At 42.2% G+C, this 27,677-nt stretch overlaps 5 protein-coding genes and 1 long non-coding RNA gene across 23 annotated transcripts in view; 3 read left to right on the top strand and 3 right to left on the bottom strand.

Moving 5' to 3' along the window:
- Positions 1 to 65: 65 nt before the first annotated feature.
- Positions 66 to 10,747, bottom strand: PCNP (PEST proteolytic signal containing nuclear protein). 2 transcript variants are annotated; one of them, XM_032679300.1, is made up of 5 exons: positions 10,638 to 10,747; positions 6,998 to 7,218; positions 4,961 to 5,035; positions 4,403 to 4,458; positions 66 to 3,470 (listed from the first exon to the last, which is right to left on the bottom strand). In XM_032679300.1, exons 1-5 carry the CDS (start codon positions 10,690 to 10,692, stop codon positions 3,341 to 3,343), a joined length of 537 nt encoding a protein of 178 aa, XP_032535191.1. In that variant the 5' UTR covers positions 10,693 to 10,747; the 3' UTR covers positions 66 to 3,340. The 2 variants fall into 2 exon arrangements, with proteins under 2 accessions (XP_032535191.1, XP_032535192.1); XM_032679301.1 differs by lacking the exon at positions 10,638 to 10,747 and adding an exon at positions 7,242 to 7,808 and having other exon boundaries at positions 6,998 to 7,166.
- A 499-nt stretch (positions 10,748 to 11,246) lies between these two features.
- Positions 11,247 to 12,811, top strand: LOC116782002. The gene is made up of 2 exons (XR_004355048.1): positions 11,247 to 11,863; positions 11,902 to 12,811. It is a non-coding gene; the product is annotated as an uncharacterized LOC116782002 (long non-coding RNA).
- TRMT10C (tRNA methyltransferase 10C, mitochondrial RNase P subunit) lies at positions 12,325 to 16,175 on the bottom strand. 2 transcript variants are annotated; one of them, XM_032677957.1, is made up of 3 exons: positions 16,114 to 16,175; positions 14,325 to 14,478; positions 12,325 to 14,123 (listed from the first exon to the last, which is right to left on the bottom strand). In XM_032677957.1, the coding sequence occupies exon 3, from the start codon at positions 14,090 to 14,092 to the stop codon at positions 12,839 to 12,841; it is 1,254 nt and encodes a 417-aa protein (XP_032533848.1). In that variant the 5' UTR covers positions 14,093 to 14,123; positions 14,325 to 14,478; positions 16,114 to 16,175; the 3' UTR covers positions 12,325 to 12,838. The 2 variants fall into 2 exon arrangements, with proteins under 2 accessions (XP_032533848.1, XP_032533847.1); XM_032677956.1 differs by lacking the exon at positions 16,114 to 16,175 and adding an exon at positions 15,643 to 15,916 and having other exon boundaries at positions 12,568 to 14,123.
- A 10-nt stretch (positions 16,176 to 16,185) lies between these two features.
- TXNL4B (thioredoxin like 4B) lies at positions 16,186 to 22,916 on the top strand. Of its 6 annotated transcripts, XM_032677964.1 has the most exons (5): positions 16,186 to 16,300; positions 16,658 to 16,830; positions 17,173 to 17,324; positions 17,771 to 17,950; positions 21,961 to 22,916. In XM_032677964.1, exons 2-4 carry the CDS (start codon positions 16,699 to 16,701, stop codon positions 17,934 to 17,936), a joined length of 450 nt encoding a protein of 149 aa, XP_032533855.1. In that variant the 5' UTR covers positions 16,186 to 16,300; positions 16,658 to 16,698; the 3' UTR covers positions 17,937 to 17,950; positions 21,961 to 22,916. The 6 variants fall into 6 exon arrangements, with proteins under 6 accessions (XP_032533855.1, XP_032533852.1, XP_032533856.1 ...); XM_032677961.1 differs by lacking the exon at positions 21,961 to 22,916 and having other exon boundaries at positions 17,771 to 18,126; XM_032677965.1 differs by lacking the exon at positions 21,961 to 22,916 and having other exon boundaries at positions 16,192 to 16,295; positions 17,771 to 18,126.
- Positions 19,364 to 23,565, bottom strand: LOC116781999 (putative protein FAM172B). 3 transcript variants are annotated; one of them, XM_032677958.1, is made up of 3 exons: positions 23,239 to 23,565; positions 22,824 to 22,895; positions 19,364 to 20,441 (listed from the first exon to the last, which is right to left on the bottom strand). In XM_032677958.1, the coding sequence occupies exons 1-3, from the start codon at positions 23,287 to 23,289 to the stop codon at positions 19,386 to 19,388; spliced, it is 1,179 nt and encodes a 392-aa protein (XP_032533849.1). In that variant the 5' UTR covers positions 23,290 to 23,565; the 3' UTR covers positions 19,364 to 19,385. The 3 variants fall into 3 exon arrangements, with proteins under 3 accessions (XP_032533849.1, XP_032533850.1, XP_032533851.1); XM_032677959.1 differs by having other exon boundaries at positions 23,467 to 23,565; XM_032677960.1 differs by having other exon boundaries at positions 23,453 to 23,556.
- Positions 23,566 to 23,593: 28 nt separating this feature from the next.
- Positions 23,594 to 27,677, top strand: part of SENP7 (SUMO specific peptidase 7) — a 37,708-nt gene continuing 33,624 nt past the window's right edge. For 3 of the 9 annotated variants that reach the window (XM_032677951.1, XM_032677947.1, XM_032677946.1), the window contains exons 1-2: positions 26,017 to 26,104; positions 27,405 to 27,475. In XM_032677951.1, the coding sequence (XP_032533842.1) occupies positions 26,050 to 26,104; positions 27,405 to 27,475 (126 nt within the window). In that variant the 5' untranslated portion in view covers positions 26,017 to 26,049. Of the gene's footprint in view, positions 23,645 to 23,665; positions 23,764 to 25,083; positions 25,131 to 26,016; positions 26,105 to 27,404; positions 27,476 to 27,677 lie in introns of those variants that run through there. The other 6 variants (XM_032677952.1, XM_032677949.1, XM_032677948.1 and 3 more) reach the window with 5 other exon arrangements.

Genomic DNA, 27,677 nt, shown 5'->3' with positions numbered 1-27,677 from the left:
TAGACAGAGTTGTACTTACGCCAGTGATTTCCAATAGTTTAAAACCCATCCACCTCTTCAGGAAGCAGAGGCTGCCTTTTCCTCCAAGTCTCTTCACAAAGCAAACTTTGGTAAAGCCACAGCCAGCACACAGAGCTCAGCACAGTCCTGTCAAGGGGTGCTCTGCAAACCCGGCAGACACAGAGACGGAGCACAACACATCTGGCAGCAGCTGTGGCTGCTGCCGTGATGCTCATGGTGGGACACAGAGAGTTGGTTTTGCTAAAGGTCAGTGTATCCTGTGACTGGCCATCCCTGACATGGCACAAGCCTGAGAAATGGCACCTTAGAGACAGGCTGGCTGGGACTTCTTCCTTCTAAAATCTTGATTCTGAGAATCTGGACAGTGCACCTCTCACACCCCGAGGAGTGAAATTAGTCAAGCGGCTACACCCAGGATTGCCTGAAACACTGCCAGCAGTAGTACACTGCACTGTTCTGGGGTTGGGTTTTGGGGGGTTTTTTTGCCTTTTTTTGTTTGTTTTGGTTCTTTTTCTTTAGATTCTTTTTTTTTAATTTTATTTTAATGTAGTTATCATTAGATGAGTTTGGATTCATTTACAACCCAGCAGGCCTAAAACAGCCCAGCTGCAGGGTAGCACAGAGGAGGTTACCAGGTAACTCCTCACATCACCTCCTGTCTTCAGCGTTCTGCAGGCTGCTCAGGTGCTAATTCCTGCTAAGCAAGCATAAGCCTTCTGAGATAAAACTACACAAGTTAGATGGATAGACATTTCAACCACTGACAGCTATACATGCCTTGCTATTCTAAGCAATTAATGGTCTCAGCACACCTCCTGGAAGCACTTAAAGACAGCTAAATCAGATAGTTTACCAGGAGTTTCAGAATTCTTGAACATTCTTAGAAAAAATTAAAAAAAAACAACAAAAAAAGAGGCTGTCTGCACACAAAGACCATGACTATTCTAATATTCTAACAACAGCCCACAGCTTCAAGTGAATTCCTAGGTAACATTTGCCTTTCAGGTCAGTCAGTTTGTTCTTTCAAGTGTCAGACATTAAACACCAGCAGACACCTCGTAGCTACAAGATCCAGCGTGTCCGGCACTCAGTCCTACAGGGACTGAGGTCACCTTCATCAGTTCTCTTCCATGAAGCATCAGGAAGAGAACACTTGCATCAGGTGAGGCAGGATCACTGAGCTTTAGAAGCTTCTGCAGTCTCTCCCAGTCTATAATTATTTACTGACCATAGGAGTAAGATAGACAAATATAACTTTTGCTCTCTCACTTGCATGGAAGGTATTTCCTAGTGTGTCTGCTCTTCTGCTTGGCAATTTCCTAAATGATTTTGACGTACAAGGAAACTCTGGATATGAGTGTCTCCTTGAGCCCCAGATGTGGAAGACAGCGGTGGTAGGTCAACTAAAAAATTACCAGATCTCCAAGCTATCTTCTTATTCAAAATTCTGTTTTGCTTTTTTCCTAATACAGGTGATCAACATAATATGGAGCAACTAAGGAGCACGAGAAAATAGCTGTTCACTATGAATTACCACTATCTTAAAGGGATTTATTTCAACAAACATAACCACATGTGATGAAAATAAGTGAAAAGTTTGCCTTGCCAGGTTCCAGTAATGCCCAAATCTGTTTTGGAAGTCCTGCAAATCAGTTTTGGAAGTGTGTTTTGTTTTAAAAAAACCAAGTATTTCTGCTATGGAAAAAAAAATAATGTATACATTTTTATGTTATGTTTATAACAAGGCTTTTAAAGAAAACAGTTACAGGTATTCAACTGCATCAGACTTCAAAAGAAAAAAGATTACACATACAATACAAAAATACAAAAAAATATTTTTTAGAACTTACAAACTCAAAAGTCTAAGTGGTCAGAGCTTTCCTAAAATAATAATAATAATAATAATAAAAAAATACACTTCAAGATGCACTTTCCTTTCTGCACTTGCAGGTTCAACTTCAGTATGAAGGTTTTAGAGGCAGGATAAAAGCAATTTGTATACTGAATTCTACAACCAGTTCCTGGCTGAAATTAATTTAGGAGTTGACACTATCAGGTATTTGAGTTTAAAAAAAAACTTTATGCTTGTTTGGGGGAGGGGGAATGCAGGTGGTGGTGTTGCTGTCGATAAATTTGTTTAACCAGTTCTGATAGTACCATGTTTTAGAAATATGCAATCTAGATTAGACTAAAATTTAGAAAGTCATTACTAAAATCCTACAGCACTGTCATGGCTGAAAATCACTGCAAAAGGCAGACAGGCAGGAAAAGGTCAAGTTTTATTTCTGAAGTCGACACTTGTTAGAAGCATTAGAACTGCAGACAGAGTATTCTTTGACCTGATAGTGTCCACTGAGATCACAGCATCAAGACATTTTGTTTTAAATGGCAAGACAGGGAAAGTGCATCTTGGATTTTTCATACTTAAGCAGTGAGTTACTGATTTTTGGTGTGGCTTTTATTCCTTCTAGGCATAGTAAAGAAAAATATTTCAACCAAATGTGAAGCTTAATGTACATTAGCTTGTATTTTTGGTGGTGGCTTTTGTGTACCACTAGGAAATGCTAACAAGCACTACTCAAGGCTAATGATTTAAGAGGAGCACACTGAAAATACTGATTTACCTTTGTAGTGAATATTCTTTACAGACTGTATCTAATATACAGACAAGGCCCATTTCCTTAGGATGAAACAGGCCACAGAAGGTTACACATCCTACATGAAGTTTAAAACAAAATTAGAACTAAGTTACCAGAGCCACTCAGAGCAACATAATTCCTACTTTGCAGAGACTTAACAAAAGGTGACTGCAGGGAGAAAAAAAATCCAGGTTCTTATTATTTCCTGTGTAGATTATATTCAAATTAATAGTCCAGTAACACTTCTAGCACAAAACAATGCTCTCTCTTTAGCAGAATTCCTAGAAGTCAACTGTTTCTCCTGTTATGAAGAGGGAGCCAGAAGTGAGAATGCACGAGCATTCAATTTTAACCTGATTAAAGAGACAGTAACCTTTTTCATCCACCTTATTTAATCACTGACCAAAAAAAAAAATTCTTAAAAAGGTACCACTCCAATTTCTTTATTATCTGTAACCTTTTCAAACTAATCACATGAACTACAAAATTAGCAAATGCCTTGAAATCTGTATAGAAAACATAAATTACCTCTAATTTCAAACTAATTCATTAGTGTACCACTCAAAATTTTAAAAAAGTGGCTCCAAAGATAGTCTCATACCATTCTTAAAAAAGGAAACTGTTCCTTTAACATTACACCCTCCCCTCCCCCCAAACACCCAACTGGTAATCCACATCATTTAGTTATTTTCTTGGTCATGGACATTTCCAAGATGAGATTTTATATTTCGTTCCCATAGCTTCTGGTTGTCAGAAAATCCATGCTTTCCTTTATTGAAGGAATTTGGTCCTGCTGAGGTTGGTGTATCCCTGTGAAAACGTAAAACAAGAACCTTTAAGAAAGTCAGCTCAACTACAGCGGTCTGTGCAATGTGACTCTGAAAACACCAATTTCAAGTCCAATCTGCTGCCAGAAACTACCACACCTTTCTTTCTGTTACATCAGGAGTCCTCACTATCAGCAACAGCAAACTGGCCACAGAACTGATCTCTCCACAGCATCTCAAAACAGAGCAATGAGATGGGGCAGCAGGAGGTGGGAGTGGCAGTAACTGCTGCAGCTGTGAAGAATTCTTCTCAAGGACTAAAAAACTGAGGATCCACATTTGCTACTGGAGAAAAAAACCCCCACGAAACTAGAAAACCTCCAGATGGATTAACTTTAAAAGCAGTCTATCGTGATAAACACCTTTAAAACACATATTCTCAAAATTCATCCCTAATTTAAGCAAAGCCTACTCTGAAAAGGTCCCTATTAATTTTAGGATTGGCCCTCTACTCAAATCTGTAGCAAGCAGAAGAACTACATATATTTCTTTAAATAAACAATTTTTTTTTCTTTCTGAAAGAGATGATTCGCATCTTCCCCTTGTACAGAAGTTAAAAAACCTCACCAGACTGCCCTACTTCAAGGCAATTTACGAAATGGAGAACCAGAAAGATACATAGTGGCAAGCAGGAACTCCCACCCATTACCTTTCCAAGAAGAAAACAAGCTTCTATTTAATGCAGAATCAATTTCTTCACCTCAAAGGTGGCAAATAAAATTCAAAGTTCAAATGTAAATGTACTACTTTTAACCTACAGACACAACATTTGAAAATTTTCCCGTTTCTGGGAAAGAAAAATTTCTGAGCCCATTCTGTCTTCCTGTATTTCTAAGATCTGACCTGTGCTGGAGGAGGTCAGTGTCGTTCTCACACACTCACCCCTCTCCAAACCACAGTTAAAAGCTGACCTACCTTCCAATGTTCTTCATGCGCATCTTGGCTTCTGGAGGCATTTCTTCTGGTTCACTCTGCAGAGAGAAAGGAGGTCAGAGCATGGCTGGGTACTTGCCTTTGAACATTTCAAATGCCTGACAAGATAAAGGAGGGACTCCAGCCCCACAGGAAAGCAAAGTGACTTTGAACAGAACAGAGGTTCTACAAGGTTATAGACCGAAATACAAATTCCTTCGTTGACCTCTGTGTAAGAAGGAGCAAGATATTTATGACATAACAAGATATTTAGCAAACCAGAAGCACAACTTCCCTTCACCTCCCCTTTATTAAGCCCAGAAAAAGCAACCATTAATTCAAATTGTATTGTGCGTCTCATTTTCAGGGAAAAGTTATCAGCACTTTTAACGACTTCTTGAACCAACACAGAGCTACAAAGTCGTACATTCTTAAGCAGAAACACGAGAGATGCTTCTAGGCTGAAAATTCCTGACATTTATGTAGAAAACATTAAAGAACCCACTCTCTCTGCCTCCCACAGCAATGGTATTTTGTGTTGATCACTGGTTTATTACTCACATCTTCATCTTCATTGAAAGCTGCTGCTACAGAAAGGGTTTTTGGAGCCAGGGTTGGAACAGGCTCTTTAGGCTTCTGAAAAAGACCAAATAAACAAATAAAGTAAGTCTACTAACTCAAAAAATCTACCCTTGGCCTTTAAAATATTTTGGTAAATGAAGTCAAACATCTTCACTGAAATGGGCAACCAGGGGGAAAAGTTTTTCTTTGAATCAAGCACATAAAGGTTTCTCTAACAAAAAAGGAAAAATGACTGCTTGTTTAAGTATGATACACTCTGAGCAAGCTCAGCCCTCTCATATTACAGCTCCCCACAAGCAGGTCTTAACTTTCTAGCACACTGCAGGGCTACTCAGCCACTGGTGCATGACAGGAACAATTAAAAAGATCCTGGGTAAGTTGTGGTATTCAAAATTTTACTATGTCACTGTTTCCTTTATTCTCTTGGAGTATTCTCATCCATCAATGTCAGAAAGATGAATATGTTTATTCTCCGGTATTTTAACAATATAACAGCTTTTTGGCTTAATTCGATAACTTTCAAATGAGCATCAGTGTGTATCATACAGGCCAATTAATATAAGGCTCCTTTGAAAAGTATTATTTTTATTTCCAATAAAAACCTTCCTCTATTTAAAAGTGTAGGAAGCTGTCAAACTCACAACTGTTACAAGTAATACAACAGTGGTACCAAAAGTCGTTTTGACACCACTAAGAGCCAAGTCACCAGTAACAGTTTGCTTCTATAGTACTACCAGTTATCTAAACCAATCACATACAGTGCTTTCTCCATTTTTACTTTATTGGTGATTATTTAATATATACTCATAGAAGCTGATACTGCAGCAGAGTCCTTATGCAACTGTCTACAGCTGTTCTTTACTGGCAGTGTACAACAGTAAAACACTGTACCATATTTAAAGCATCTGCTCCACAGGAATGGGTAATGTTCTAAGGGACTAAAAATGACTGGAAAGAAACAGGATAAGTTTCAGCACTGTCCCATCTGGTGCACTGTCAGTCACCCACTAAATGCAGTGAGCCAGAAATCCTGAGCCCAATTTATTGCCACTGCAAGCATCTTCTGACATAAGAAACTGAAGCATGCTGGTGGCTCAGAGAAGGCAGCTCTGTCAATTCTTCCTCAGTCTGAGCTGACCTGATTGCATTTATACCCGAGAACGCTGCCAGCCCACATCTCCCATCTCAAAGTAACAGAGCACTCTTTTAATCTTTTGCAGATCTGTAGAATGCTGGCACTGCAGGTGCAAGCCTTTCATGATTACAGTTTGAATTTAAGGCAGACAAGGATTTATAATGTATCCGTCACAATGGTAGGCAGGAAACGTAAATGAACTGTATTAGAAGGAGAGCCAGCGCCAGGCTTGTCCTTGCCCAAGCTCTAGAGGACTGCTTTTGAAGTAAGAGACTCATCAGATTCACATCTAAACAAGCACAAGGATACCTTATACTGGACAGTAAAGGGCATCAGAATTCCTAGCGATCTATGTAACGAAGCCTCGTGTCTTGCATAAAGTACAAACGAATCACACCGACCTTGCAAAGCACAGGCAAAGTCATGAAAAATCAACTGTACTTCCTCATCCAGAATAAGATCTTTGGAGTGGAAGACAACCTATTAAGCCATCTAAGAGATGCTTTCTTGCAGCTTTAAGCATCCTATAGCATGAGGCTCCCAGCACTCATTTCAAAGTAGCCTGAGCAGTTTAACAAGTCTGCTCATTTCCCTGAGGAAATTATTCCAGACTTATCAAATCTCATTATGAAATTATTCTCTATGTTCAAAGATCAACAGTTCATTTCAATCAAGTCTTTCGCTTCCTGAGACAACTGACCTGTTATTAATCACCCTGAAGTACTTACACATGCACAGCTATCTGGCCCTGCAATGCTTGCTTAAACTTTATCCAAGTTACCCTCATGGAATTCAAGGTTTCCCTCTGTGAGGAAGCCTCCCCAAAGTGCTACCCTTTTTGCCTCAGTTTCCCTAAAATTAAAAGCCCTCGGGCAACTTACATTTGCTCCTAGTTTGATGGATATTGCAGATGCCTTCTTTGTTGTCTGACTGCCTATGGAAAATCCAAACTTGGACATTTTGGCAGGAGCAGGCTTTGTGGTGAAGTCTTCGGCTTCTTCATTAGCTGCCCGTTTCTCTGCGCTGCGACTCGAACTTTCTCCTCCATTACTGGAAGAAACAGTCTTAGTTTTCACAGGTTTTTCTGCCTCTTCTTCAGGTCCTGGTGAAGTCGAAACAACTTACCAAGATGAGCTACTTTTACTGAGCAGATTGATGGGAGCAGCAACCTCAAAAAGCATTATACTTTGGGTGCAATAGGTAAGGTGTTTTTAGTGACAGCAGTTTCCACCAACGTACATTTAGTGGACAGCAAAACACAAAGAGGAGAAGAAACTGCAAGCACTCCACTACTGGTAAAGAACTTCTTTTGTATGAGCCAGGAAAACAATCTTGAAGCACCATCTCTTTTATTTAGTATGGAAGTCAAAGTTCACGTAGTAAATTACATGTAGATGACTAAATCTTTTTAGGGTTTTAAGTTGCCATAGATAAGCTTTGATAACTGGAATCCCAATTCCAAATCTAGAGTAGATAATCTAAGTTAAAATTAATTCTACTAAATTTCTACAAAATCATGTCCATGCCAGTCTCTAGGCTTGTCTGGCACAACTCTAAAACCATGGGAGTGACTGCAGTGAGGCCGGCTGTCTCAATCCTCTTTCAAGTCACTGCTTGTCCGCATCTCATCTGTAATAAATCTGCCAAGCTCTGCTTGAGGAAGGAATCAGCACTAAAAAAACATATATATATATATATATATATATATATATATATATATATATTTCACCTTTTCTAGGTTTTTATAAAGTCATGGAAAACATAGCAGCTGAACAGTGAACCACAGATTAAAAAACACTCCAGTTACATTTCCATTCCTACATTATCAGTTTCTTCAGCTACACCAAGAGACAAAGGTGTCCTTGGAAAACTCACACTGAACATAGTAAATGCTTCAGCAAAAAGACACTTCCCTGCTGCTGCAATAAGCAAATCCCTGCAGTAGCAGGAGGAAAAAAAAAACCCAACACACATTAGGGAATGGACAGGGAAGTGCTCACAGTAACAGTTTAAGAAAAACTGGAGTTAGCACCAGTTCATCATCGTATCAAGTGGAGAACAGGACATTCCATGCACAGCAAGTTCAGACCATCAGGGAAAAAAGCTAATGGCAAAAAGCTACTAAGTAAGATGGAGCAATGGGAGAAAAGAAAGTCTGAACTGGAGGTCAACAATATTGTAGCTCTGAGGAAAAAAAAGCAGCAAACAACATCAGGACAGAGGAAATCTAGGGACACCATCTATATACATGTATTTGCTATTTCCCAAATCATAAGCAGCAGAATATACCATTTCAGCAGCATTTCTACCCCACTCTTCCAGCTATCAAGATAAGTGATTGAAACAAAAATAGATTTATTGTTTGCCTTTGGAAATATGGCAGATCACAAAAAATATTTTGTAACTGTAATCAGTTTCACTAGAAATTTGACCCAGAAAGCATAGATATAACAGTGAAAAACCAAAGAGGAAAGAGAAACAAGCAAAATTTATACAAGTGACCTTGGGTACTGGTAGCTGACTTAGCACAGTTTACCAAACAGCAATCTGCAAGACTAGAAGGTCTTTACAGCTAGTCCATGGAACTACATTAAACAGAATATTCCAAGTCTAGCCTAGGTACGCTAGAGAATGTGACTCAAGGGTAGGTAGGAGATTCACTTAAAAGTGCTGGAACCATGGGCCTAAAAGTCTACTTTTTCATAATATACAAAATCCACAGCAGCCCAAATCTCAGGGCACACAGGACCAGTCCAGGTTCTGAAACTAGTGCTAGCTTGAAGCTAATTACACTGAAGCTTACTTCTTTAAGGGAAAATTCTCAAATACTGCTAAGCACAAGGTGAAGCCTAACACAGTCTACTCACATCTGTTTTCTCACCAAATTTTAAAGAGCATCTCACCCAAAATTAGCTCCTATCACTGCATTCTGAGTTTTACTTCTACTAGGTTTGATGTAGGATGAACTGCAGAACTGTAAGGGGCACAGGACAATTGGGGAAGGTGGGCAAGGAGCCGCTGTGCTGTTTGATTTCTGCAGAAAACAGAAATGCAGACACATATTAACCATGAAACGGGTCTCTCCCGTGCCAATGCATGTATATATATATATATATATATTCCAAAACATTAAGGTTTATTATTTCCTAGAGATATCAAGGAGTTCACACTTCACCTACAGAAAGCACTAGCACTATTTCCAAAACTAGACTGATCGGTGCTGGTTTTGTGGATCAGAGAAATAAAAAGCTGTCCTACTGCACAGAGGAGTTTTACTCATGTGTAACAAACCACATGAGTGCACAACTTCCACTCTCCAGGTGGTTGCAGTGACAAGACTGACAGTGCCAGCTGCACAGCATTCCAGGATCTCTTGTCTCCAGGAGTGCGACCACTGGCGGAGGTGGGAACAAACCAGACACAACTAAGTTAATTCTAAGGTAAACCCCACTAACCCTGGCAAAAGCTAAAGAGTCCAAACTGCTTTCAAAAATCATCAAGAGCTAACTACTCTTCCTTAGGGCCGAGGTACCATAACTCATTAAGACCATGTTGCAGCACACCAAACAGTACACAGGGCACTAAGGATTACTTATGTGCTGATGCTGTCCAGTTACTGTACTACTAATACAAAAAAAAACCCCAAAAAATCAAACCCAAAGGCCCACCAAAAACCATCAGAGAACCAAGAGTCAAGGAACTACCTAAAATCAAGTATTACTGTTCAAATGTCAGTGATTATCAGAAATAACATTCACTGTTGAGACTGCCCTAACTGGTTTACACGCCTGATTTATTTTTTCAGCAGATCAAAGAAATGCCCTCTGTCTACAGATATATTTAAGCTGAAAAAAACCACCAAAGCTCAACTACAATAAAAATAGAAACACACCAGGAAAGAAAAGTTTTATCTTTGAAAAGACATTATCCTCTCAACTTTAAATCAAGGGAAGAAAGAAGAAAAGAAACATCCCATTAAAAATTTTTGAATAGTGCAGAAAAGACAAGGCTGTCCAGTCACAATATAAATACTATAAAACCAAACCATAAACTTACAGGTTGCTGCCAAGCAAAAAAAAACCCCCAAGATGCTTAAAAAGGCAATTAAGGAATATTCACTGTACTCATATGTAAAAAAGGTACCACGGCTGCTAAAAGTAAAGCTTTAAGGTGCTGTCTTCATCCTTGCAGGCAGCAACAACCGAATTTCTCTCAAAACACGGTATAAGTATCCCGCGTATTTTTAACAGAGAGAAATAGCACATTTGCGTGGAGAAGATGTCACAGTTTTACAAAAGCGCCTGTAAGGCTGAGGACAGCAGGCCCAGACTCGGCCTATCCTCCAGCGCAGCCCCCTCAGGCCCGGGCCGCCCCCTCTCCCGGCAGGGCCGGGCATCACACGGCCCGGCCCGGGCCCGCCCGGCCGGGGGAGGCACTCCTGGGCCCTCCCCACCCCTGCGGGACCAGCGCGGGCCCCATTCCCACCCCACAGCTCCGCGGCGAGAGGCGCTACATGTTCACCTCCTGCGGGCTGGGGCCGCTTCGCCTTCTCCCCCTCGGCTCTGCCGTCCGCCATTTTCCCCCGCCTCCGCCGCCTCCCGCGCCGCGCACGCGCCACGCGCCGGCCCCGCCCCTCCGCGGGGCCCCGCCCCTGCGGCGCGCGGGGACGGCCCGGCGGGCGCAGATGGGCACCGGTCACTTCCCTTCCCTGCCTTTCCCTTCCCTTCCCTCCCCTTCCCTCACGGGGAGCGCCAGCCCCCGGCACCGCCAGCTGAGCCGCTGCGTCACAGGCGTGTGGAGGAATCGCGGCCGCTGCCGCGCTGACCGGCGCGCCCTCCCCGCCGCGCGTGGCTTAGTGATTACGGTCTGTGTTTCACCAACATCGTGACCTCGTTGCCTCATCAGGGTGTATGAGTATCTGTGGGCAGCGGGGGCGGGAAGTGCCAAGAGGATGGAGCCAGGCTCTGCTCGGCGGTGCCAAGCAGTAGAACAGGAGGCAACGGGCAGAAACTGAGGCACAGGAAGTTCCAGCTCAACTTAAGGGAGAACTCCTTTACTGTGCGCGTGAGTGTGCACTGGGACATCGCCCTGAGAGGGTATGGAGTCTCCCTCACTGCAGATATTCAAGAACCATCGGGACACAATCCTGTGCCAAGTGCTCTGGGATGACCCTGTTTGAGCAGGGAGGTTGGACCAGATGACCCACGGTGATCCCTCCCAACCTGACCCGTTCTGTAATTCTGTGACTGTAACACGAGCTCAAGTGAGCAGTGACACCATTTCCCCTCCCCAGTGTGCAAACCAGTCACAGAAGAGGCTGTATGGCAAACAGCAAATGACAGGACGGACACGGTACCCAGCCCTCAGCAGGGTTTTGGAACTTCTTTAAGGCCCCTTCCAGCCCAAACCATTCCATCATTCCATGACACTCAGCAGCTCCATGTTGTCTCTTCCTCCTGTGAAGAAAAAGGGGCTGCCCAAGTGTGGCACAGACACACAGTCCATCCTTGCACCTGAGGGCTTCATAGGAGCTGAGGACAGCTCTCAAGCAGCACCTGAAACACCACCCTAGGGTGAAGCTTTGTGTACTGCCCAACCATAGACAGCTGAAAGGAACCAGGTCTTTCCATGAGCCAGGGGTTATCCAGGCCTGGAGACTCCTGTGCCTCACAGGCAGTGAGAGGCAGTATTGGAGTAGAGAATCTTCTGCTTTCCAATTACCCCCTCGAAATGATGTGTACCAAGAGGTGAGAAATTCCCCTCTAAAAACGATGTGTACCAAGAGGTGAGACAGGGAGTGCACACCACCAACCCCTGGTATATTTTAAGTCTACTCTGTGAAATTATACTCCCCTCTCCTAGTTTTTTTAATTTTCAGGACCAAACTCACCACCTGCCATCACTGACTTCAAGCATCAGGGTAGCTGACTAAATTAACAATTTAAGCACCCCTTAAAACCCTTCTCGTGCTCCAGACAGAAGGGTCTCTCCTCCTGAAATACTAATAGGACATTTTATCACCTCAAAAGTTCCAGCACTGTGGGAAATTTACATTACATGGCCTGAAAACACAGGCACTTGGGGGTAAAAGCTTTTTTTTTTTTTTTTTGGCACGGTCAAGAAATTTGATTTATTCCTTTCAAACAGGGACTTGATCTGTGCCAGACAGAACATCTAGAAATAAAATGGGCAGCTCCACAAACTCAAGCAAGGTTTTACCCATTTGTTTTTAGTTCAGCATCCAAAAGTCAATGCATCTGCACACCAAAAGAAGATCCAGGAAGTAATGGGGAGGTCTCTTCTACTTCATCTTAGTAATCTTTTAGCAGAAAACTATAGACAGCTTCCAACCACTGCAAATCCAAAGCAGGGAGGTGTTCTCTGAAGAATGACCTTTGCATTCAGTTACAATCACCCTTGTCCCAGCATGGTTCAACAGAACAGACTGATATTCTTTGTGCAGAGTAATTTTTTTAGAACATATTATCTCATTTCTGTTACATAATTTCAATAATGTGTGCATAAATTTAAACAGCTGGACTACTAAGGTAATTTAAAAAAAAAAGGCAACCCTAACAGCAGTCATTTCAAACTTAAGCAACAAAGACATGTTTTGAGATAAAGAGCTGAACAGAGTTTTAAATGTCCCAAGAAACTTAGGAGCATTAAAGGGCACAGTTTGCCTGTAAAAAAAACCCAAAAACATTCTCTTTCCCATCACTCTACTTCTGCTTTAGTTTATACTTCTTAGGGTAGTTCTTGGCAAATTGCTTTTGTACTTCTTCCTGTCTCTTTCCAAGTTTAAGCGTGTTCACCACGTCTAAGGTTTTTTTCAGTTCAGTTACAGGCTTGGTTACAAAGCCACAATATTTCCTTTTTGGAACAAACTCCAGAGCCTTCTTCCAGTCGGCAGTATCTTTCAAGGTTAATAAAATATTCATCATTTGATCCAGTGTGAGATTTTTGGCACCAGTATTCCAAAGCAAGTATTTATCCAGCGGAAGGGCTGCAGTCTCCAATCCCAGTCGCTTCGCCCGTGCTAAAGAGACTCCTGTTTTTATGCTCTTGTCAACCATCGACCCGACAATATAGATTTTATCGTGATCAAATGTTTTCATCACTTTGGGAGAATCAGCTGTCAGATAGATGAGCTTATCCTTTGGAAAGACTTCTGTGTAGCACTGCTCTGTCACAGTGATAAGCAGCTTGCCCCATGCCTCTCTGTAATGCTTAAGAAACTCCCTGTGATAGAGGCTATCATCCTTCAAGTTACAGAAGTGGATGTGGAACGGATCCACAGCCCTCCGATTGCAGCCTTCACTCTGGACCAACTGTTTCACTGTGTTCGCAACTTCTCGGACAGACATTTCTTTTTCATAAGACATGTCAAATACCAGAGGCTGGCCAAAGATCATGGACTGAGCAGCCCTCCAATTGTAGGCTTTATCCATAGTGCTGGCCCACAAAGCTAAAAATGGACTCTTTTTGGTCTCATCCGTTTTTGAAGTTTGCTCTTGTGGTTCCAGCTTCCTTTCCCTTTTCTCTTCCATCTTTCTTTTGTCATTTTTCTTGTAAAGTTCTTTGAGATACAAAAACTTTAAATACTTCTTTTTGGCTGACTTGGAAGGACACTCCATAAACGTTTTTAGCTGTTCTTCACTGACACTTTCTGGAACTAATTTGCCAGCTAGTCTCCACATCTCCAAAGTCTCACGTGCAGCAGCCAAACTGGAAAGCTCCTGAGGCTCAGAGACCGTCTCACTGACCTCTTCTTGCAACCCAGACTTCATTACCTTCTTCCATGCATCTAAATCTAGTTTTTCTGAGGGTTTGCATGAGTTGTCCTGCTTCAGACAAAGTGATAAACTCAGAGTTCTACTGAGTGGAAACAAATCCCTTTTCATCCCATGTTGTGCAGCAACTGGAAGGACAGAACTTCTTACTATTTTTTTCAGAAGCATATTAGCAGACTGCATACTTAGGCATGTGCTGTGTTCAAACACTTATCTGCAAAACACCAATAAGAAGGAAAAACAACTCATCAGAAATCACAAAGAAAACATTCACTAACTTTTATTCTTAGTAACACAGACAATAGCTTAGTTCTTGGAGAACACTAGAAATTCCTATTTCCACTATTACTTTTTTTACTGTTTCCTAAATAAAAACAGAATGTGTGGCACTGCTGCTTAAAACAGCTATACTTACTGCAATTCAAAATGTGGTCAAACAACCTCCAAGTACTGTCCAAAATCTGTACCAAGTTTTCTGTACCATATGATGAGTAGGAGCCTTTTCAACCAAAGTCAGTGAAACGCTGCATGGACACCAGAAATATTTTTATACACCGAATTTATCTATGCTGTGAAAAGAGAAAGAAGAAATGGAAGAATAAGCAATCAGTATATGAAAGGGCCATCTTTTTTCCTTTTACTAAACTGCCCATGGCACATAAAGCTAAGGAGATAAACCCCACAGCCCCATTAATTTCATATGCATTTGTATTTAAATGTGAAAGGTCTGCAGAAAAAAACCACCCAAGAATGTTTAACATTTTCTTTGTCCTATGCACACTACAGAACTAAAATCAGTGAAGTTTCAGTGCTTGAGAAAACATGATTTGGTCAAAACTAAAATTAGCTCCAAATTTTGAAAACAAAATTCATGATCTCCCTAATAACCTAAAAATAATTTGATGTACAGAAGAACAAGTTAAATCTAATTTTGGGGTTATATATATGTACCTGCTCAGATGAGGCACAGAAAGAGCTGTGTATTAAGAAATGTGACATAACCTGGCCTGCTTTTACTATAAAGTAACTGGTCAAACTGGTGACCAACTTCTCATTTACTACTGTTCTTAAGATAAAAGGAACAAAAACAACCAACCAACCTAACAATGTGAAAGTTGAGAAGTGTTACTATAGAGGTGTTCCTAGTTTTACATTTCACCATTAAACCTACTGACAAAAGTAATAATCAAAGTAGTATATTGTCCAGCTTGGAGAAATCAAGGGATAAGTTCCTCAATTAACTCATATTACTGGATCTTCAATTAAATCAATATTTAAACACCAGATTTACACAATCGGAACACTCGGTGACAGCTTTTGATAGAGCCAAGTTACCTTCCAGTGTGTCCAATATTCATGCTAACATCATTACTGCAAGACTTAATCTAAACCTCTTTTAAGAATTTAGATTTGTAACACATAAATGTTTGGTTTTTTTCTTTTTTAGCATGGCTTCACCATAACTAATCTCAGGCACAGAAAGGCCCTTTACTGATACTTCAGAGACTGAATAACTCTTCTTACTTCCCCAGCACAGCTGCCCACACACGGAATCACAGCCTGGGACAAGTTGGAAAGGACCACTGTGGGTCATCCGGTCCAACCTCCCTGCTCAGACAGGGTCATCCCAGAGCACGTGGCACAGGATTGTGTCGGGATAGTTCTGGAGTATCTCCAGTGAGGGAGACTCCACACCTCCTCTGGGCAACCTGTTCCAGCGAGTGCTCACTCACTCAGTAAAGAAGTTCCTCCTCGTATCCAGGAGGAACTTCCTGTGCATCAGTTTCTGCCCACTGCCTTTTGTCCTATTACTTGGCATCATCGAGCAGAGCCTGGCTCCGTCCTCTCGGAACCCTTTCTTTAGATGTTTATTTACATTAACGAGGCTGCCCGTAGGGGGACACGCCAGGCCAGGGCACGCAGTCACGCGGCTCTTCCAGAGCAGCACTGCCCGCTGCTGAACAACTCCTAAACCAACCACGATCACCCGAGCGACTACCCACGCCAGGTCACCCTCCAGACCCCGCTGTGCCCTCTCCCCTCCCCAGAACACCGGCGCGCCCTCCCCACGCTGGGCGGGACTCACGGGCACCGCGGCCTCCGGGGCACCGAGAAACACCTGCCCGAGCTCCGGCCGCGCTCCCCCCCCCCCGCCCGAGCTCCGTCGGGGCAGGCCGGGCAGACCCCGGCGGCTCTGGGCGCACCCCGCGGTCACCGTGGGCGCCGGAGCCGCTCCAGCCACGCCGCCATCCCGGCTCACCTCACTGCGCCTGCGCCCGGCGGGCCCGGCCCGATGGCGGTGCCGTGCCCCTGGCCTTCCGCCGTGCTCCGCGGCTCCGCGCCCAGCGTTCCGGGCTCCCTTCGTCCCCACGGCGGGGCCTGCGGCGTGCGGTGATCCCAGCTTTTCCGTGTTCCATCCCGGGGGCGCGGTGGGGTCTTGATGCGGGGCAGGGTCTGGCCCCGCCGCCACGCTGGCCTGGGTCTGGGTCTGGGGCGTGAGGCAAACGCTGGGAGCCGAGGGGTTTGTCAGCTCGGCGTGGTGGTCCGTGATTTCCCTTCTCTCTCCTTGTCTGCCCCCTCCCTCTCCCCCTCTCTCTCTCTCCAGTCTCTCTCTCTTTTTCTTTTTCCAACTTTTTTTATTTAATACCGCGGAGAAGTTTCGTTTATTTTTATCTCTGGTGGTTGTTGTTGTTGTTTGATGGTGCGTTGTTCTGGTTTTCTGTTGTTTCCCGACCCGCCCCCCCCCAGCTGTCAGGTGGGGATTTAACTGGAAGCGGTGATCTGTCGCGATGAGTTTTCTGCTGCCCAAACTGACCTCGAAGACGGAAGTGGATCAGGCAATAAAAGGTGTGGCTGAGAAGGTTTTGGTTCTCCGTTTTGGAAGAGATAGTGATGCTGTTTGTCTGCAGCTCGATGATATTGTAAGTGTAATTTTTTTTTTTTATGAACTCCACAAATACAGCTGTTGCATACAGGGGAATATCATATGTTGCTTTTGGCTAGTATGATGCCTCATGAAAAATTTGTTGACAATTAAATGTAGAATGAAATTATACTATATTCATAAAAAGGTTTAAAAAGCAAGTAAATGTTTGTGTTATTATTGTATTGGGTGTAAAAAGTGTTTGAGGTAGAGAAGACATGATATTCTAGCCCTGCTTAAACTGATAAGACGTAAGAGAAATGGGTTTTATCAAGCTTGCCAGCCTCTTTTCCTCTTGTGTCTCAGTCCATTTGTCATGCACTTTTCTCACTCTCTTCAGCTTGCAAAAACAGCTCATGACCTAAGTAAAATGGCAGTCATTTACCTGGTGGATGTGAACAAGGTCCCAGTGTACACCCAGTATTTTGACATCAGTTACATTCCATCTACTGTGTTTTTCTTCAATGGACAACACATAAAGGTTGACTATGGGTGAGTCATCGTACCTGGCATTCTCTGTTATGTTTGTAAGAACAATCAGTCTTTCTCTGTTACCATGGGAAGGGAACGTGTAAAACCTATAATGTTGTTACCAGCATCTGCACTGAGAACTCTGTGGGAAGCCAGAAGAAAGTAAAATAGAGAAGCATTTTGAAATATGCTCTGATGCAATAAGTGGGTGTTGACTGTCAAATATGCCTGCCTCTGCAAAAATAGTATAAAAAAGGTTTAAGTCTGAGATGTGACACTGCACCTGTTTGAGCTTTGGAGGTCCCAGTATGTTCCTGGCTTGGTTGTGCCATTACAGGGTGTTCATTCTTTCAGCACGACCAGATCAGAACCCCTCATGTCATCGTACATATTTTCATGTCTTTAGGTGTTTTTGCTTTGAACGCTTTAACATTATAATTCTACCTTTATCTTATGCTTATATTTAGGTCTCCAGATCATACCAAATTTGTAGGAAGCTTCAAAACAAAGCAAGACTTTATAGATCTGATTGAAGTGATCTACCGTGGAGCAATGCGCGGAAAGCTCATTGTGAGAAGTCCTATTGATCCCAATAACATTCCTAAATATGACCTTCTCTACCAAGGAATTTAATGGGTTGACCTGAGGTAAAGAATTACAGAAATGGACGATGTTCTAGATCCCTTTTTCTTCACCTCTGACGCTGTGGGACAGTTTTGAGTGTTTATGCCGAAGGATCATATTGGTCTCCTTCTGAAGACAGACATTCTGTCACCTCATGGTTTTCTCGTAAATAAAGCTTCTTGTTCTTGCACAGAGTTTACACAAGTGACTGTTCTTGGAGTTTCATGCTGACCAGCCCCTATAGAACAGGCAGGTTGTGTGCATCCTCAACCTTCTGAAGTGAACCAAGGCACTCTAAAGTCTATTAGGTGTCTATTCTGTACCATTTTCATTCACATATAATGACAGTAAACCTTACCTTATTAGAAAAGCTGTCCTTGCTCTCAAGAGCATTCAACTAACTGTGCCTCTCCGATGGAATTTTGCACTTTTACCCATGCTGGATAACAGGACAGAAGCTCCTTCCAACAGTATTAGCGATGACTTAAATCTGAAATGGATATAAACACAAAAGGGAGGTTGATCTTGTTCTCAACTATTACTGTTCAACAGTTTTTTTGACTGAGATGGGAACCTACTACTACACTTGCACGAGAAGGTTTTGCCATCCTTCAAAGCTCTTTTGCAGCCACTGAACACTTAATTCCCACAAGGAGAATTAACTGGTTTCTTTACATTCACTTTAAAGATTATTTGAACTTCTGCTTGTATACATTGCAAACCTTGAGTATGTACATTTAAAAACTGTGTAAAATTAAACAGCTGAGTGGAAACAGCAATGTCATTCTTTTGCATTAGTTTGGTAACTGCAGGCTGCTAGAGTATTGTACTTCTACAGCAGCTCATGTCCAGTGTTCTCACAGGCCTAGTTGGCTTTAAATGGAAATTACTTTAGCTCACTGTATCATGTTTGGGGCACACCAACTCTGACTGGAGGGAAGGTAGTAGTATGTAGTTCCCTGAAGTATTGTTCAACTTAAGAGTAAATGTTTCAGGAAGGAAGGTGGATGCTCTGGCTCTTGAAAGATTTTAAGCAATGTATGGTACATAGTGAGGAAGAAACAGATTGTTTACATGTTTTTTCTATTCCAGATTTGTCCTTTTAATGAAGCTAGGCACTTAAGCAAGTGTTTTACTGCTAGCTTAGTCTGATTATAGAGCCATAACTGTAGAGTGTTTATTTTTAAAAATGATATACTTGAGTTGATATGCCTTAACATCTTTATTGTGTTCAACTTTAAATTTCACAGCTAGCCAAAGGGTTGTGGCTTAAGGCTTTCAATAATGCATTTCTTTCCTAATAGTTAACTTTAGTGTTTTTTTAATTAAAAAAAAAAATAGCTTAAAACTTAGAATTCTAAGTTGCTCCACAGTGAGATGAAGGTTCTTAGGTGATTGAAAGGTGTAGAGGCAGTTATGAAAGGAAGAGACTACTATCAAGAACAAACCAGTGTGCCTTTATTTATTGGCTCTCTTCTTCTTTGTGCTGCTTCTGGTTGCAATAGGTGAATGCCTAAAAGCTGTTACGGTCTTAGCTTTCAGGGAGCTCTTCAGGTACTTAAAGATGGCATGGAGACAGCAGGAGGGTGCTAAACCACACTTTTCCGTTCCAGCAGAGACAGTGGGACAATTTGTTCTCAAGAGAAAGTCCACAGTCTTATTTAGAGGTTTACTGTTTGACACCCACTCGCGGCAGCATTTCAGTATCCATTCCTGTATCTGTGGATTGTTCCTGGTCTGGTGCTGTGTGTTGTGCACAGAGTCAATGAAGGCCACAGAGAACACTTTATTCATCACCTCACATCTTCTCTGCACCAGCAGATCAACGAACACCAAGCCACCGTAGCCATGGGCAACGAAGGCCACGTTCTTGGCTGCGCTCTTCGAAATGAAATGATCCCACACATACATGGTGTGCTCCTCAGGGCTGCTGCTGCCCCTCTTGGGGATCCACCAGACAGACTGTGTAAAAGTAACTGCTTCTTCCCTGGTAGAAAAGTGGTGCTTTTCAGTCTTCAGATCCGCAAAGTTGTCATTGGGATTCAGTACAATCACTTCCCAGTGGCTTTGAAGGGCCATTTTGATGAATGGTATTTGTGTTCCATGTCTCAGGCCATCACTGACAATTGTCTTTTGCCCCCACTGTCCAGCACAGAAAACTCCACGGTCTTGAAGAAGTATAATGAGGCTAGAGGAACTTGTTAGTGCATTCTTGCTCATGAAAAAGAAACTTCTTGGTTCATCCTCTGTAGCATCAGTAGGAATATAAACCTTCTGTAGCATGCAGACCCTCTCCAGGAGCTCATAAACATACTGGGTAATAAAATGTCCCAGAACTTCATAGCGTTTATGATTCTGCTCAAATCTGCTCTTGTAATAATTGAAAACAAAGGACTCATTTGTATCCAGATGCCTCAGTTCCCCTTTTATATTGAAGTCATACTTCAGATCCTCTTGATACTCTGAACCCTCTATTAGTTTCCTCAGGCTGAGTTCGTGCTGTATTTGTAACCACTACAAATTAAGAAGACTATGTCAGTGTGGCGATAGACCTCCATACAACACCTGCCTAACCCCCCCCCCCAGCCTCTGTATTAGAATTCAGATTTAAAAGCAGTTACAAAGAAAATACTTGTTGATCCAGACTCTCTCTTGGTGAGCTTGGTAAACCAGCTGCTTGTAAAATCTAAGAGATTTCAGTTGCTAATTTCCAACAGCAGTAACATATCTGCCTTTATTATGCCTTGATTTCAGTTTGCTAGTTAAAGTTTGTAAGCTAGTTTGTTTATTTAAAGACCTTTTTAAGCTAGTTTGAATTAAAGACCTTAAGGAGGAAGTTTGTGTACCTGGTTCACTGTTCATTTTAACAGCTCTTCTATCGTGCTGTGTCCTAGACATTATCTTGAAACTCTGCTGCGTTTCAAGGCTGCCTTTGAAGTACATGCCTTGTCAGTTGGAAATAGTCCCAAGTATCTTACTGCATCCTAAATTTTTAAAGAAAATCAAGCTGCACTTACTAAAGACTTCAACCTTCACATTGCTTGTGTACCAGCACACTCTCCATGTTCTATCTTCAAACTACACTAGCACAGATAATGCATGTATGTGTTTGCTTTTTACTCATCACTCCGGTTATTCATTCATCATTGCAAGCACTTGCCACATGGATAGGAATGGATGGCAGAATAAGCTAGCCACTGTGATCCAGGAACAGGAAAAAACAAAATCCATGCAGGTTGGAAATATCATGAGGTTGGGTGGAGGTCTCTAGTTTCAGATTATCTCCAGTGAATTATGTAAGTTTATCATAACTTCCTATTTTCCTAATAACTCTTCAATCTACTCTGACTGTCAGTGGCTGTAGAATGCTAAACAGTGCATGACCTTTGGTGTGGTTAAAATCCTACCTTTTCAGGAGCTTTGTCCTGACACAGTAATATTTTTTTTTAAATGTTTTACATTAAGTTATATTTGTCAAGTTATTTGGTACAAGCTACTCTATACCTTTAAGTTTTTCTTGCTGAACTAACAGAGGTTTTTAGAACACAGTAAAGCACCTTCTGTGTTAAAACTCACTATACCATCTGATAAAGCCAATTACTAGGACTAAAAGTGATCTGAATATTTCCATGTAAGCGACTTGAGCTGGAGCCCAATGCTTTCAAGGAATGCAAGCTTCCCTGAGTAAACTGATTACCATATTGAAAATTATTCCTTAAACATCCAAATTTTAAAAAGTTTTTAGCTTTTCAACATAACACCACATACGTTTTCTTTTTGAGCAATCTCCATTGGGTTAATAATGTTAAGTCCTCTCTTCAGGATCATTCCTGTCTTCTGATTAATAGAGAGCAGGCTAGAAAATGGTACCTTCTCCTTTTTTATCTCATGTAATCAGTACATATAGAAAAGGGGGAAAAAATCAGATTCTAAGACACATAATCCATTTACTGTCTTGCCAGTTTCTTGAAAAGGAAACAGCACAAAGAAATTGCAAGTGCACATGTTCATCTGTGTTTTTTTCATTCTGCAGGAAGGCACGAAAGACACAAAGGAGATGGCAGAACAGTCTTTTTGCTATACTACTGAACTATGGGCAATTCATAGAAAAGAGATCATATTTAGTAGGGAAGAAGCTATGCATATTCATGTTGTTGTCCCCAAGTGATGAAGTGGGAGAAAAATGGACATATTTTAAGGGAAGATGTCTATGGACAAAGGTGAAGCATTCTATAACAATTATGAATAGATAAATGCTATTTCCTTACAGAGTGGCATGCTGTGGATCACTTCTCAGTCCCTTTCTCTCCCTAAAAGGCTGAAGACTAATTTCCCAACTTACTATGAGCAGAAAGTTGCTATTCCCTTACTTCAGCTACTAACAACAACATTGCTTTTTCACTTCCAAAACAAGGATATGTGATTCCAGATTAAACCCTGTGTATGTAATATTGAACATCTACTTTTACAAAGCACTGTGAAAGGTTTCTGAAGATTTCAGGAGGCAGAAACACAAAAAAAAAGAAAAAAGTTTTACATGAGGTGTATGTATGACTTCCCTTCCTAAAATTGCCTTCAAGGTGTGAAATAAAAAGTTTTGAGGCAATTTATACTAGGTTATCACTTAAGAGTTTACCTGAATAGCAGCTTAGAATCATATACTTAATAGTCCAGAGGCACAGTAATGCCATTTACAGAAAAAATAATCACTCTTTTCCTTCCTCCCACATTTCTGTTTGGATTGTAAAATACTTCAGCTGTAAATTCAGCTAGTGTTTGTCACAGCAATTGGCACATTCTAAACACTACTGCAGTGTAAGCGCTACTCTTTACGAGATCTGTAAAGATTCGGGGTTTTTTTCTCTTTAAAACCACTTTATTAAAGCCCAACATTACCGTATGCTCTCCTGTAAAATCTGTCATCATCATAGATGGAAATCTTTTTCTCTCTGGGAGTGTAGACAAGTCCTCTGCATGAAAGAAAATAAACCCATCATAGTTTCAGGTTTCATTACTTTATGTACTGGGGTGTATATCTGTAAAACCTATCAGCAGGTGATAGTTAGGGCCACCTGAAGCACTCAAGATAGTTCCAAGTTACAGGCTAACACCCTTCGTTTGTAATTTACACCTAAGTTAAAGCTAAAACCTCTCGAATGTGAGACTAAACACTTGTCCAAACCACTTTTGCTTCCCACTACCCAAGAGGACAAACCAAAATGCTACACACATAAAACTTACAATTCTGAAGCTGCCCTGAAAAAAAAGACAGCGAAACCAAACCCCCAAAAAAAAAAAAAAAAAATCCAACCAGTAAATCTTTGTGTCTCCTCTCGGCTGTTAGGAGGATTTCCAAGGCCATCGGCTGCAAACCGTGGCCACAGCCGGGTTTATAAGGCAGCCGAGCCCTCCGGCAGGGGATTAACCCCCTGCTGAGGGAAACCTGATTAGCGAGGGGAAATCTAAATCTGCCTCGGGGGTGGGTTCTCTATTGCTTCTCTAAAAACAATGAGGTTTTCTCCCACCAGCGGCTCAGCACCGAGCTAAACTCCCGAAAGTTAAAGCCCGGAGCGGCTGAGGGGCAGCGCCCCGCCGTGTGGTGAGCCCGCTGCCCGGCCCGGCCCCGGGGGGCGGGGCGAGGCGGTTCCCGGCCCGGAAGTGCCCCGGGAAGCTGCGCAGGCGGCGGCGGGCCCGGGTAAACAGCGGCGGCCGCGGCGGTGAGTGCCCAGTGGAGCCGTCCGGTCCCAGCCCCTCGGCCGCCGGAGCGGGGAGTAAAGCGGGAGCACGGCTGGCAGGCAGCGCCTCGGCGGGCCCGGCGCCGGCCGGGGTGTTTCAGGCGAGCGAGCAAGCGAAGCCGGCGGGGCAGGGCGGACGGACGGAGGGCACCGAGGGAGGGAGGCGGCGGCGGCGTTGCTGCTCCTCGGGAAGGAGGCTGAGGAGGGAGTGCGGAGAGGTGGAATTGCCGGCCTAGGCTCTCGGGACTTGGGCGTTTGTCACTGGGAAGCCCGTTCCTTTCCAAGCGGGAGGAGCCGGCGGTGCGGGGTCGGGGGCTGAAGGAAGCGGGGGTTGGAGATCGGGAGCTGAGGAAGGGGGGTTCGGGACCAGGAGCCAGGCCGGGTCCCGGCGGTGACAGCCCGAGCTGTCAGGAGGTGACCGCCCCCGGGTGGTCCCTTTGCCCGCCCGAGCTGTCAGGAGGCCGCCGCTTGTCGGCTTTCCCTCTTCGGAACAGGAGGCAGTAGTTTGGCTTTTCTTTTTTTCTGTCAGTCTGTAGATGTTGCTGTTCCCCACGCTGGGGGACTTGGGCTTGTAAATTGAAAAAACCCGCTGAGGTAAATGAAAGTCCCTGATCCCGAAGGGCTTCTTAAGAGACTTAAAGCGTTATGCCAGAGTCATACGGAGTATTTACGAAGAGACCAAACACCTATGGATGCTGAAAGCTCTGAAGCTGTGTCCTTCCACTGATGAAGTTTATAGACCACCAAGAATACTTGAATATTATTTATTCTTGGAGCCCCTGTCCTGCAGTGCTACAGATGTCTTCTGTGACTGCTTTTCACTCTATAATCAAAGTGTTAAATGCTTATTAATTGTGTGCTTGGGGAGGGGGGGGAGGGCAGTTGGTCATTAAATGGCTTCACTAAAGATAAAATTCTTGTGACAATTTCTTTAATGGTTCTATCAGTGCTGACAATCCAGAGCCTTGCCCAAGCGTGTGTGTTTCTTGTATTATGGCTGTCAATTACTTTTTACTAAGGCTTGGAGTGACAGGACAAGGGACAATGGCCTTAAACTGAAAGAGGGTAGGTTGGACATGAGGAAGAAATTTTTTTGTGCTGAGGGAGGTGAGATGCTTGAGTGGGTTACCCAGAGAAGCAGTGGATGCCCCGTCCCTGGAAGTGTTCAAGGTCGGGTTGAATGGGCTTTGAGCAACCTGACCAAGTGAAAGATATCCCTGCCCATGGTAGGAGGGCTGGAGTAGTTGATCTTTTAAAAGTCCCTTCCAACCCAAACCATTTTATTAATGTGTTTTCTTTGTCCTAGTTTGCTCAAAAAAGATTTTCTTGTTCTTTCTTAGTCCTACTGCTGTGGTCCTGCTTCCCTCTTAATCAGTTAACCACAAATTTTTTGTTTATTTTGTTTGTTTTTCTTTTTCTAGTAGAGAAAATCATGTCAGGAAGAACATCGTCTTCAAGTCACGGCAGTGTAAGTTTTGCTATAAATTACAACAATGTGCAACAATTTATTTTGAGGCTATGGGTATCCTAGGGCATTCTGATGCATTTGCATAACCAAATTCATTCTTCAGCAGTCCAGCAAAAGCTGGACAGTTTATTGTGGTAGCAACCAATACTAATGTCTGCTGTTGAACCTGTATTAATACATGATAGGCTTAGCATTTGATTACACATAAACAGGGTGTTTTCAGGGGCATTTTAAGACCTAGGCTAAAATACTAGAGTCAGTAGAGTGAGGTCAAGTAAGTAGAGGAGCTGCACAACTGTGTAATATTTGCTAGTGTTTATTTTTTCTAAAATATCTCTATTAGTAGTACTTTCTAGCAGTGGAAGTACTGGTGAAAACAAATGGTAGGCACAGGAACTGGTTTGATCTGGTAAGGTCTGGACTATCTAGTGGTGTAGAAATAAGCTGTTTCCAGCACCTTGTTTATGCACTTTCTGTGACCCTTGTTCCTACAGGTGACTGTAGCGATTTAATTTGCAGAGATCCAGGTCGCCTGGACAAACTGAATCGTTTATTGATTACAGTCTTTGATATATATAGGGTCTGGGGAAGGAGGGACAGGCATTCCGTTTATAGCCTGGGTTAGGGGTCAGGGAAACACAGAGAGCTGTTTTTCATCAAACAGGAGAGCAGGCAGTTCTTCATTACAGTTACAATGATTGATGGTGCAAAGCAAGGCCATAAAGAGATTTACTACAGGGTTTAAAAGTCTGTTTGTTTATCTCAGATAATGCAAGAATTTCAGGGAGTGAAGGCAAACAATTCAAATTGCTTTTGTTTTAATCCCAAGACGTCTTGCTAAGATCTCTTATCTCTGCAGTGTCCTGAAGAATTTGCATTCCTACAGGTGACAACCTTCAGGAAAGTACTGCTGGTTTAGATGAGTGCGTATACACATACATGTCTTGAGTTAGTCACCTTTTATTTGGGAAAAGGTGAGGCAACTGCATAGGTTGCATTTAACATAGATTCAGAACTCTGTTTACTTCTCCATTTTGTGCTTGTTCTGTAACTTAATTGTGGACACTGCAAACCGACATCTTCTTAATGAGTGTGAGCATTGAGAAGATGCTGTATGGTGAGCTGGAAATGTTGCTGATGAACGTATCTTGTGCTTTTTATCCCTTTCTGTCAGTCTGTCTGCCTCTTCTTGTCTTCTGAGTCTGACCTTATCTGTCATTAATGTTATCTGTTATGTTATTACAGAGATTATCTGAACCTCTTCACCTTTAAATGCATATTAAAATTCTAGATAACTATGTGTTCTTAGCAATCTCATAACAGAAATCTCTAGTCAGGCAGCTGGTAGAGTTCTGAAGTAAGAAATTTGTACCTGACCATTAAAGTACAGATCAGAAGAATGCATTCTGACTGATGAACATGTTTATAGGCCACTTTTAAAAGAAAACCAACCAAACAAATTTGAAATACTCTACTTGTAGAAGTCCTTGAGTAAGAAAATGTCTTGTTCAATACTTTTATGTTGATTGGAAAGGAAGGGAGGTACTTGTATGGGAAGTTGTTGCCTGTGCATAACATTTATAATTTATTTTTTAAATTTATAATTTGAAGAATCTGTTATCAAAGGCGTATTTGTTATTACAGCCTTTGACCAGCAAAAGCAGTCTGAGGTACTGATTACAAAAGAACTTAATCTTTGTTTCAAAGAAGTGTAGAGAAGGAATAAGAGCACTCATGGTTCAGACTGAAGGACTGAAGTATTATCTCATTATGGTGCAGCATGCTGCATTATGGTCTGTCTGAAGGACTGCCTACTGAGCTAATGGATGTAGTTGATGTATTAATTATTAAGTTGTTAGCACTGCTGTTCTAGAATCCCTGCTTGTAATTTCATGGTACAACATGGGGCACCTGGTGGCTTGCAAATCAAGTTCAGAGTACACTTGACAGCGGCCATCATATGGAGTGGCTTCAGCTTTTTCCTGGCTGAGACAGACCCAGTTATCTGAAAGATGTAAATGTTGCATTCCCTCTCTGATTCATTCTCATCTGGTTGTATTTGCAATGTCAGGTTTTGCTTCTCAGGATACCGAGAGAAAAGGCAATGCTTGCACTTTTATTCTTTCAGTTGATATTATTTTAACTGGTTTAATTAACTGATAGGAACTGCCGTCCTATTTCCTTGTCTTGATGAACTAGTAAGAATTTAGTTTGAATTTTTGGTTTGAATTTCAGTAAACAAACCTTATTTCCTACATATTTTTTCCTAAGTAGGCAAATTTCCATGGATTACTGTTTTCTCTGACAGTAATTACTTTCCAAATGCTGGTTCCATTTCTGCAAAGGTTAGCAATGACAATAGGTTATACCACTTTCAGTACATTGTAGTCTGTTGATGCTAAATTATCATACCAAAATGCTAGTACTATTGTAAGATGTAATTGTTCTTCATCCTGAATTTTTTGTTTAGTGAGAGCAAACCTGGTATGACAGTCATGATATTCAGCTATTTTCTTTGCTCTTTATCATTCTCTAAGCTGAAACAAC

This window comes from Chiroxiphia lanceolata, chromosome 2 (genome assembly GCF_009829145.1).
Source record: "Chiroxiphia lanceolata isolate bChiLan1 chromosome 2, bChiLan1.pri, whole genome shotgun sequence".
Taxonomy (NCBI): Eukaryota; Metazoa; Chordata; class Aves; order Passeriformes; family Pipridae; genus Chiroxiphia; species Chiroxiphia lanceolata.
This window is presented reverse-complemented; position numbering and strand designations above follow the sequence as displayed.

Bases quoted from the DNA above. Each gene is read 5' to 3' on its own strand.
- TRMT10C (XM_032677957.1), bottom strand. From the start codon at position 14,092: ATGCAGTCTGCTAATATGCTTCTGAAAAAAATAGTAAGAAGTTCTGTC.
- PCNP (XM_032679300.1), bottom strand. From the start codon at position 10,692: ATGGCGGACGGCAGAGCCGAGGGGGAGAAGGCGAAGCGGCCCCAGCCC. The intron at 5,036-6,997 runs GTAAGTTGCCCG...GGTCTTTTTCAG, and splicing joins CCATCAAACTAGGAGCAAAT to AAGCCTAAAGAGCCTGTTCC. The intron at 3,471-4,402 runs GTAGGTCAGCTT...ACGTTTTCACAG, and splicing joins CGCATGAAGAACATTGGAAG to GGATACACCAACCTCAGCAG.
- LOC116781999 (XM_032677958.1), bottom strand. From the start codon at position 23,289: ATGGCCTTGGAAATCCTCCTAACAGCCGAGAGGAGACACAAAGATTTA. The intron at 22,896-23,238 runs GTTGGATTTTTT...TTTCATGCAGAG, and splicing joins GGAGACACAAAGATTTACTG to GACTTGTCTACACTCCCAGA. The intron at 20,442-22,823 runs GTAATGTTGGGC...CTTAATTTGTAG, and splicing joins ATTTTACAGGAGAGCATACG to TGGTTACAAATACAGCACGA.
- TXNL4B (XM_032677964.1), top strand. From the start codon at position 16,699: ATGAGTTTTCTGCTGCCCAAACTGACCTCGAAGACGGAAGTGGATCAG. The intron at 16,831-17,172 runs GTAAGTGTAATT...CACTCTCTTCAG, and splicing joins GTCTGCAGCTCGATGATATT to CTTGCAAAAACAGCTCATGA. The intron at 17,325-17,770 runs GTGAGTCATCGT...GCTTATATTTAG, and splicing joins CACATAAAGGTTGACTATGG to GTCTCCAGATCATACCAAAT.